The sequence below is a fragment of the Molothrus ater genome, chromosome 10, assembly GCF_012460135.2.
Source record: "Molothrus ater isolate BHLD 08-10-18 breed brown headed cowbird chromosome 10, BPBGC_Mater_1.1, whole genome shotgun sequence".
NCBI classification, from domain to species: domain Eukaryota; kingdom Metazoa; phylum Chordata; class Aves; order Passeriformes; family Icteridae; genus Molothrus; species Molothrus ater.
In genome coordinates, this window is record NC_050487.2 from 8,464,984 (window position 1) to 8,475,837 (window position 10,854).

At 53.0% G+C, this 10,854-nt stretch overlaps 1 protein-coding gene across 2 annotated transcripts in view; it reads right to left on the reverse strand.

Annotated features, from left to right (window-relative positions):
- The window catches only part of PAX3 (paired box 3), a 74,814-nt gene extending 64,523 nt beyond the window's left edge, over positions 1-10,291 (reverse strand). For both annotated transcript variants that reach the window (XM_036388362.1, XM_036388363.1), the window contains exons 1-4: positions 10,207-10,291; positions 9,158-9,393; positions 7,644-7,773; positions 6,851-6,985 (exon numbers count right to left, since the gene is read on the reverse strand). In XM_036388362.1, the coding sequence (XP_036244255.1) occupies positions 6,851-6,985; positions 7,644-7,773; positions 9,158-9,393; positions 10,207-10,291 (586 nt within the window). The remainder of the gene's footprint in view (positions 1-6,850; positions 6,986-7,643; positions 7,774-9,157; positions 9,394-10,206) is intronic.
- Between the last annotated feature and the right edge of the window lie 563 nt (positions 10,292-10,854).

Genomic DNA, 10,854 nt, shown 5'->3' on the forward strand with positions numbered 1-10,854 from the left:
TTAATAGTTCGTGAATCTTTATTTACTAGGATGAATAAACGACCTGTCAACAATTACATCAAACTCCCCTAACTAAATAATCTCAGCACATGACACACTTTAATGTGTCCTCAGTGAGTTTTAATTTCATTAGGCTTCACTTTTTTCTAGGCAGAGTGATTTAAACTGAATTAGTTTAACAGCATGGGGCAGGAGTACTCTAGGGCAAGTAAAGTAAAATGCCACATTCACACTAGGCTAAACAAGATCTTGTGGTGAATTACATTACTGTACATCATTTTTATTAGCCAGAAAGCTCAGTGTTCAGGGACCACTTGGAAGTACCCTGCCTTTTTATTTCTATATTTTGTTCTTTCTCTGGCCACATACGTTTGCTACATAGGATTTAAAGTGACATTTACATGGAGAAATTCACATTGACTGGCTTGCTCTGATTTATTGCTTTGTGTTTCACTCAATTTCTTCTTAAATTAACCAGAGAGCACTTTGTAGTTCTGCTTCATTTCCCAATGCAGTTTTATTACACAGCTCTGGGGACTCATGATAATTTATCACTATCAGCTTTATTGGCTTCCCTCTCCTAAACCCTGTTCCAACCCTTATCAATAAGTAAACCCAAATCAAACTAAATGATCCCCAAATAAGTGTTAGATAAAAGTGTTGTATTTGCATGATATTACAGAGAATCACTATTCAAACTCAGACACAGGAAATTATTTGTTTTAAGAATTTTATCGGTATTGGCTATTACTTACAGAATTAATTGGTAATTTGCTTTTTATCTAATTAAAACCTCTGTCTGTCTTCTGATTCCACTGCTTCCTCTGTGTAAACTGAGACACAAAGACCCTTGCTCTCAGTGAGAGTTTTGCCAGAGTTTCACTCGGGATTCAAGTCCCACTCTGTGCAGTGGGTACTTTTTACTGAGAGAATAGAACAAATTTGGGCCCCATTCCTGGCTGGCCCAGCCCACGTGAGCAGCGTTACACACATGAATAGGCCCTTTGAGGGGACTGCTCGGCACAGCCCGTGCAGCATCTGCAGGGCTGGAGAGTGAGCAAACCCCTCTTACATCCCAAACCTGAGCATTTCCCCCAGAGCTGCAGTTCCTCAGCACACTACAGAGCTGGTGCCAAGAAAAGCCTGATGTCTGCTAGGGTAAATTCCTACTGACATCACAGATCCTGCAATCACGGGAGAATCTGGAAACCAAATACATAAATCACACTCTCAGAGGAAGTCCTAGCCACACCGAAGTCAACCAAGTGTTTGTTGCCTCTGCCTTTCTGGAACGACACCCTTTTAGTCTAATAGATGAAGATCTTCAAAGCAACCAAATAAGGTGCTAACTCGGGTACAAATTCAAGTTAATTGACTGCTGTGTGTGAAGCAATCCTGACATTTGCTGAAATAACATTCAGCTTTGTTCTAGATATACGCAATTAGAAAAACTGGAAAGGATGCCCACAGCAATTCTGCTTGAACAGGCGCTGACTCCTAAGTTGAAGAAAGCGTCCCTCAGATGGCAAAACGTTCAAAGCCACTAATAAAATCATGATTTCAAGCCAAGGATATGATGTGTACATATATTACTTCAGAGAGTCGCTTCTAGATTAACACCCTTTCTTCCCACAGCTGGAAATATTACTGGTGCTTTTGTCAGACGATTAGCCTGCAGTTAGTCTGACAATTAGCTCTCTCCTCAAAATCCCCACTTCAGGACAGGAGGGAATGGGCTGCCCCCGGCAGCTCTGGAAGAGCAAACTCCACTTTGAAGTCACCCTGAAGTCAAACATTTAGCACCTTTCTAAAAATGTTCAGCATGCTGGGACATCACACTCTCACTTGATGGTGAGGTCTTTATTCACTGCTAAAGTCATCAGTTGTTATTATTATTATTATTATTATTATTATTATTATTATTATTATTATTATTATTATTATTATTATTATTATTAATTTCTTCAGAATAATTATTTTGAAGAAGAAGCCTGGCCCAGAGCCCCACAGTTATGATGGGTCAGACAGAAGAAACAAAGCTGTGTTGGGTTTGCATGGAATCACCTGGACCAATTTGCACCTGTGGAACACCTGGCTTTTCTGCCTAGGCCTGGACTCTCACTATTAAGATATGAGGAAAGAGAAGGGGAAAAAGACAGACAGAAAATATAGTTGGCACTGTCTCCCTTCAGCCAAATTCTGGACTCACTAGGGAGTTTTTCTTAATTAAGTACTGTTTTCTTGTCAGCTCTGAGAGCCCCAGAAGCAACACTGTTCAAGTGACACAAGTTGATTTTTTAGACCTGCTAGTGACCAAATATATCAAATACTGCATGAAATTTCAGGCTCAACTGCCTGCAGCCACAGCCATCACATCTCACTCAATAAGTGAATCTTTACCATGAACACTGAGCAGGGGAACAAACTGTGCTTCTCAGCCACAACAGAATTTCAAACAGCACCTAAGTGCAGCACCTAAGTGCTCCTCCTACCACTGCACTTTGGGACAGGACACCAGAGAAAAACCAGGACAACCTCTGCAACCCAATTCTAACTCAGCAACTGACTCATCCCATGCTCCAGCCACTAATCCAACAGTCTACTATGCAGAAATGAATGACTCAAACTGATATCTGGTGCCTCCATGTTAATCTCCCTTAATAAAGTGTCTTTATTAGTTTAGCAATCTAAAAATAACTGGCTGCATGATACTGACCAGCCCTAATCAAAACATCTGCCAGCCCATCTAGCTCGAGCTACCCTTTAGATCATGTGCCACCACTTCAAAGCCTCCTGCATCAAGTCAGTAATTGTAACATTGCATCTAAATATTTAAGCTAGGGGCTGGTAGTCGCGTGTCCCATTTACAGTCAGCATCTGTCCTCTAATTCCATTACAGTACAAAGCAAAAATGTTTCCCAAAACTCACAAACAGGAAAAGCATCACGCAGCTAGAGAGGCAGCAGCAGCTTGAACTTTTGAGCTGCTGAGCAGGGCTTTTGTGCTAAGGTCCTTTTTTTTCCTACCCCCTCAAACTCCCCACATACACACACTAAAATAGGGGTGGTGCCGAAATTGTATTAATGTGAGCCTCAGGCACACAGAAAAAAAGAAAAGAGGAAGGGGAGGGAAAGGGGGAAGGGTTTGGTCCAAGATGAAAGTAAGAAGAAAATAAAGGAGGCAATTTAGTCTGCTGTAGCCTGAATTGCTCTCAGTAGAGCCAAGGGTAGAGGCTTGGGATGAGTAGGGCCCTTCTTGGACGGGTGCGCATGACTGGGGGAGGATCCGCCAGGACAGGGCCCGGGGGCCAATTCCGCTGGCTGGGAACAGAGGCCCACTTTGAGGCCAGCAGGGGGGTCCCGGCCCCAGCCCCCTCCCCAGCCCGCTCCCAGCAGCCTGGGGACCAGCTCTGCCCCATCACTGCGGTGCTGAAAGCCGCTGGGTGCTGCCAGAAAACAACAGCTATCTTATGGAGGGGGGAGTTATCGGATTAGTCAGCAAACCATGCTGCACAGAACTGCCCCCAAAGGTACAAGCAAGTCCCTCTTCCGTAGTGGTTATGCTAAAAATAAGCTCTGATGTGCCTCATAAAGGCACAAAACTTTCTGGTGTTCTATATTTATGGCTTGTGCCTTTCAGAAAAAAATTATCACATGTGTAGAAATACAGATATGCTGTTATAGAACTATCAGCCTCCTGATTCACACTCTGACAATTAAGTTTTCTTTAAATATATCCCCAGAATCAGAGTTGAGGGTGACACTGGCAGAAACACTGAAATGCAGCATGTACAGGGCTGCACATGTGGCATCTGTAAACGGTGTGAGAATCACGTGTAAGTGTCCAAGAAGAGAGGATGAAACAGAATCACACCAGCCATACAAAAGTTTACCTACACCCATAAATGCGGTGGGAGAGATCCAATGATTCACTGTTTCTATCACACATTTTTTAAAAATATCACGTTTCCATTTTCTCTAATCCCACTCTGCTGTAAATACTCCCTAAATCTTGAATTAGCTACCATTAAAATTACAACTCTTGTCCTTGTTCTTGGAAAAAATGCCACTCCTTGAGCCACCCAAAGGCCCATGGCGAGGAGGGGATTTCAGGCAGCGCCAGTGAAAGTCCAGCACTAATGTGTGCTCCCGAGCAGAAAAGCCATCATGAACAGCCTCAGCAGTCACTTTCTGACCTATCCCACAGCCTTCCCTGGCACCCAAGCTCCAGGACACACCTCAAGCCCCCAAGAACAGAGCTACAAAAACTCCTCATATTGCACAAAACCCCGCACTTTCTTCCCCTCAGTAACGTAGAGCACTCAGTGCTGAGCTGGCACTGAGGGGTTTGCTGCCCAGCACATGGACACCCTTTGGACATTCTGTAAACAACCCGAGTGTCAGAAGGGTATCTGAGCTGCATTGCCAGCAGGCACCCTCTGCCACAGCAGGCCTTGTAGCCAAGCTGGTGGGTGCTGGCAAATATGATCCTGCAGCATCAAAATCCTTAGGAGCACTGCCAGTTATTTTAGTAACAGACCAGGATTGTTTTTATAGGTGGAGTGAAATCAAAGCTCCTCGGCTGGCCATGGAGTTGAAGCAGAACTTTTTTTTGTTGGTCAGATACAGAAAGTAGTGGTGGGCTTCTTTTATGGTTATTCTTTTCTTGTAATGGTGTCACTGGCGTGCTGTGGCTATAGAATCACACTCCATGCAGGGAACGAGGAGGGTGGCAACAAATGTTTTCTGGAGCAGCAGCGCGCTCGCACTGCAGCATCCCAGCCACTCCAGTAACGAGATTAAGCAACAGCTTGCTAGTCAGGGAGGGGGAGCAGTCGTTGCTGTGGGGAAGAGCACACTCTCCCTCACACTGCCAAGCCTTCCCAGCCACTGTCACAGAACAGATGGGATTACCAAAGCTGCCGTTTCCACGGAACTGTCCGGTCACGTTCACGCAGCAGAAACCTGCATGCCTAGGGCAGGAGAGGACTACACTACCCCATGTAACCAAGGGGAAAATTGCTACTGATTGAACTCAAAACAAATAAAGTTAGACATTCACATCCACAGAAAGTGAAAGAGAGGGTATGTTGCAGCCTCCTCCTACGACTGTGCTGGGAGGCACGAGCAAGCCACTCTTGCAGCAAGGCATCACCAGCCGCAGTGGCATTCCTGCAAGAATTCTGGGGCTCCCCGGGCTGGTTGCAGGCAATGCACCCAGACACTGATTTATAATAAATCAGGAGCCCCACTTTAAAGGCAGACAGTCAAAGAACAGGAAGACTGTTTCAAAGAGAAACAGGAGGATGGGTTGTATCGATAACAGCATTTTTTCTCTTGCTTTCTCTATTAACTACTCTTCCATAAAGCAGTGATATTATCAAGGCTTACTTATCTTCTGTTTCTAATCTCTGTCAAGAAATTGAAGAAGGCAGCAAAGCTGGACAACTAGGGCACTGAATTTAGCTATTTTTCCCTTGGTGCACATCCCTCTTGAAAAACCCTCTGTTGAACGAGATGCTGGAGGAAACTCTGGACCCATCATATGAGGGCAAAGAGACCAGGCAATCAAACTGTGCCTTCTACCTTAAAATCTCTAATTTTGTTAGCATCTTCTGCATGTATGTATTACACACCTCCTTGCAAACACAAACACACAGAAGATGAGGCTTCCCTGAAAGTTTTAATAACAGTTGAAAATGAAGTTTTAGGAGGGTTTAGTGGTTTGTTCTAGCAAAACAAGGACATGTCCTATTGTCAAACAACGGATTTCTGTTGTCCTTGCACAGCACCAGCATCCCTTGATGCCTAGAAATGCTATAAACATTTTCTCTCTAAAAACAGCTATTTTTTTCCACGTTTGAGAGTCCATAAAACTGCGTGGAGCATCAGCTATTAGGGGCTCATTGAATAATTCATCCCTCATTGCAAGCCCATAATGTCTTTTCTCAGCCTTTTGTGGGGCTGTTTTCTCTTCTTTTCTCCTTGAATTATAAAAAGGTTGCCTTCTTTTGTTCACATCAAGCTGCTGCTAGCTGAAGCTTTGTCTGTGCAAAGCCAAAGTGTGAGTTTCAATGGACTCCCCCCTCTTTGTTTTCCAAGTTCATCTCCAAGTGTAGATTGTGTATAGAAGGCCTTCTTTGTAAAAGCTGGAAAAGTTGTACAAATGTTTGACCAGCTCATTTGGTACTTTTGTCTCGCCTTCTCCAGCGCCTGTGCATGTGCTGGGCAGCGACTTCCACAGACAGGCGGCCGGGCCGGGCCCTCGCCTGCCCCTGCACCCCGGCCCGGCCGGGAGCCAGGCACGGCTGCGGCGGGAGCAGCAGCTGTCCCCCCGCAGCAGCCCTTCACCTCCGCCTCGTTCAGGGGGCAGCCTCCTCGCAGGCCCGGCCCAAACACCAACACATGCTCTTCCCAGCAGTTTTAAGAGCAGAAAAAGCAAAACATGTGTCTCCTTGCCCTGTTTAGACTGCAGAGACTTGAGGCTCTGCAGGATTTTGCTACACTGTCCCTTCCATGCAGCTGCAGCCCTTTGCTGGGTTTGGGAGAGGAGCCCCTGCACGGCTGTGGTGAGGGGCTCTGTGGCGGCCCCAACCCTCCCTGGTTCCTGAAAGCCAAACCAGCAGTGCCTCCCATCTTTGTTCCAGCCCCTGCGCCATTCCCGCACACTGCAGGGTCGCTCTGCTGGGGAGTGGGACACGATGGGATGGCAGGGCTCACTCGCCCTACACCTCCCGCTGGGCTGGCCCCAGGACAGCCTCTGGGAGACGGGCAGTGACAGCCACCAGCACCCGGGACTGGCATTGGCCGTCGCAAGGCTCCACGGAGAGCAGGGGCAAGCGGGACTTTACCTCTTTCGCTGAGGATGCCATCAATGCTGTGCTTGGCCTTCTTGTCGCCTTCCTCCACCTCTTTCCTTTCCAGCTCAGCCTCCTCTTCCTCGCCTTTCCCAAACTTGCTCCGCAGGATGCGGCTGATGGAGCTCACTTCAGGGGGGAGTGCAGAGCTGTGACCGGCTCGTCCCCAGCAGCCCCCCGCGGCTCTCGGGCCAGCCCGGGAAGCCGAGTCCCCCCTCAGAGCCACTGGCCTGTGTCCCTCGGCCACCGCCAGTCCGGACTTAAGGCAGGCAGCCTGTCACTCCCGTCCCCGCGGGGGTTTCACGGGGCGCCGTCCCGCGCCGGACTCCAGCACGGGCACAGCGGCCCCCGGGAATCTTTCTTCCCCCCGAGCCCGCATGGCGGGTGATAAAGACCCCCGGACCCCTCACAAACACTGCTCCGGCTCCTTGTGCCCCCCGGCCCATCCCGCACACACCCCGCCGGCACAGGGAGCTGCTCCCCATCTCCTGCTCCCCAGTTCCGCGTCTCCGGCGAGCTCCGAGCCCTCCTGCGGCAGCAGCCCGGAGGGGACGGCGGGGAAGCGCCGGGAGGAGGAGGGGAGGGGGATGCAGTTGCGATTTAATTGAAAACACCCCGCCGAGAGCAGGAATCCTCCCGGGAGGGAGGCACCGCGTGCTAACGCCGGCCGCTCCGTGGGCACCGCTCCGGGGTGCCCGGGGCTCCGATCCCGAGGGGATGGGGCTCACCCGGCTACCGCGCTGCCCCCCCCGGCCCTCCGGGACACCCCGAACCCCCTGCTCCGTACCTGACGGCACCGAGTTGCGGTCACACACGCCGTCCTTCAGCAGCTTGTCCCGGATCTCCCAGCTGAACATGCCCGCGTTTTCCCGCTTGTATTCCTCTATTTTCTTCTCAACATCCGGCGTCGTCACCTGCTTCAGTAAAGACAAGGCGAGCGGGCACAGTCTGTGGGGCCGGGGGAGCCGGGGCTGCCGCCGCCACAGCCCCGGGGCGCTCGGAGCCGCCCGCGCCGTCGTCAGCGAGAGCCGACACCGGCCCCGCTCAGAAACGCCGATATAAAACACCCGAAAGCGGGCAGGGTAAAGAAAGAGGGACACAGAAGGTAATAACGGGCCGCATAAAACGAACACACTCCGTGTTAAACGAAACGTCCCAGAAAATCCTCCGGGGTTACCGGGAAGGTGGGACAGAGTCTTCGGCACGGAAAACCCCGAATTAGGCAGCACCGGCTGCCGTGCGGCCGAGAAAATACCAGGCTGCGACCAGCGGAGGACTCCAGGCAACGAAGCTCCAGGTCAGTAAAGTTTCGGCTGAACAAAGTTTGCAGTTCCGAATAAAATTCAGCGTAATAAAAACGCATAGAAGTTCGAGTACCGGCATTTTTCTTCGGTAGCCTCGTGATTTTAAAATAAATCTAAAAACCAAACAAAAAGAACGATCTCCCGGCTGGCAATAGCCTTACGTTTGAGTAGCACGCTTATAAAAAATTACCTCTACTCCTAACACGGAAAGGAAAAGTTCGGACATGCTTCGCTACTTTAGAAGAATCAAAGAAAGGGGGGGGGGGGGAGAATCTAGCAACAACTTCCAATAAAAACTCAAGCCTATACTTCACTTTAGTGGGAAAGAAAAGCTAGAGAAGGAGAAGCCTAATCTTGGAGAAAAAATTTCGTCTCCGTTATTGTTAGCGCAAACTTTTCGGAGGCGTAGCTATAAATACACGCAGCTCTAGAGCAGAGAGAAAAAGTAAACAGAGCAGGAGAAGGAGCAGTAAAGAGACCGACACAAATACAGGTCGTTTTGTTGCGCTTTCAACGAAAGCGGGAGGGCCCGATCCAGCCGTGCTGGGTCAGCTCCAGCACCGGACCGATCGCGTCCCGGTCCGTCCCGCAGCCCCGAGCCCGCCTGCGCTCCTGCGGGGAAAATGAGCGTGGGGCACGCGGGGCTCTGGGAAGTCAAGTGCTCCAAAAAATGCCCTTTTCGCCCTATTTTCATTTGAGTTTTTTTTTTAAATAGAATTTCCTTAATTAAAAGTATTATTATTTCCAAGAACTCCGACAATATTTTCTAAAACATCGGGAAGTTTGAAAGCAACAGGTGGGGACACGGCGGGGGTGCTGCGTCCCATGAGTGTCTGCGCCCACCCTCGGCCTCGCACGGTCCCCCGGCCCTTCCGGGGGCCGCCGTCCCCACTGTAAACCCCGGTGCCGACCCGCCTGGGCCGTGTCCCGGTCGGAACTCGCTCCCCGCCACCGCGACCGGGGTTTGCCCGGTTCCGGGCAGGCGGGAGAGGCTCACCTTGGGCTTGCTGCCGCCGATGGCCCCCGGCCGGATGGAGCCCGTCTCCTGGTACCTGCAGAGAATTTTGGAGACGCAGCCGTGGGACACTCGCAGCTGGCGGGAGATGACACAGGGCCTTATGCCATGGTGGGCCATCTCCACTATCTTGTGCCGGATATGGTTGGGTAAAGGCCTGCCATTGATAAACACTCCTCCGAGCTGATTGACTCTGCCCTGGCCTAGAGGGGTAGAGACTAGAAAAGGAGGGAAGGGAGGCAGGGGGGTAAATGGCGTTAACGTCTCCTTCGGATCCTGCTGCGTCTTTTTATTTTTTGATGTTGTTGTTGCTACTATTTTTTTGTCTTTGCTTTTCTATAAAGCAACTCACCCCCGCCCGCCCCGCCGCGCACCCGGGGCCCGCAGCTCCCGGGGCGACCCCGCCGCCGGCCCGGCGGGCAGGGCAGGGAGGCGGCCGCGACTTCACCTGTTGCACTCAGCCGGAGCCGGCTTCCAGAGCCCGCCTGACTCCGGCGGAGAAAGGGGAAGCGCTGCGGGAAGGCCGCAGTGTCCCCGGGAGCGGCGGTGGGAGCCGCGGCCGCCGCCCGTCCTGCGTCGGGCACGGGCCTGGCAGTGCCGGCCCCGCGGGGCCCTCACACCGCCGCTGCCTTCAGAGCGGCCACTCGCAGCGGCCCGACCCACGGCTCTCAACTTCCTTTCGATTCGCATTGCTTTTACCCGAATTTAATTTTTTTCCTAACTTTTCCCCAACTTTGGGCTCCCCAAACCAGCCCCCTTCACTCCACTAAGAGAACCGGGGCCGGCTGTGCTGCCGACCTCCCGCTCGCGGGCCGGGCCGCTCGGGGGTGCGAGGCCGGAGCTGCAGCGGTCCGAGCCGTGCCCGTCCTGGGACAAGCCCTGCTCTGACAGCCCAGGGGGAAGCCGGGCGGCTGTCCTGGAGGACTCCGTGCACCGGTTCTAGGCGGGCCGGGGGGGCCGCTTTGTTCCGGCGTCCCGGCACGGAACGATTATCCCTTTCCCGACCGGGAGCGGCACAGGCGCGGCCTTACCTTCCAGCGGGAACCCGCTGCGGGGATAGTTCTGCCCGGCCCCGGGGCGCATCATCCTGGGGACAGCTCCGGCCAGAGTTGTCATCGCAGCGGCAGCGGCCGGCAGGGTTATATCCAGGTGAGGGCTGATCTAGGGGAGACCCGCGCTGTCAGCGGGCCCCGCCGAATCAGGAGCGGTCCCGAAGGGGGTGGGGGATGCCGCCGAGGGGCGGGGAGGAGGCAGCTCCGCCGCTGCCCCTTTGTCAGTGACCCGCGCTGCCCCGCACCGGGAGGGCAGGGGCCGGGCCGGAGCCCCGCCGGGCTGGGCGCGGGGAGGGCGGGCGGCCGCGGGGCGGGGGGCGGCGGCGGTGTCCCCGGTGCGGCGGGGAGCGGCGGCCGCGGGGCCGGGAGCATTTATCGGCTCCGTGCCCGGCGCGGCTCGGCGGCGGCGCCGCCGCGATTGGCCACCGCCGTCCGGCCCGGCCGCGCCGCCCCCGCTGATTGGGCGAGCGGCGGCTCTCGCCCATCGGCCCGGCCGGCGCGACGGCGGCGCGGCCCGACCGGCACCGGCACCGGCACCGGCACCGCGCGGCTCGGCTCGGCTCGGCTCGGCACGGCACGGCAGGACACGGCCCCGCGCTGAGCCCGCGGGCAGAGCCGCGCTGGACC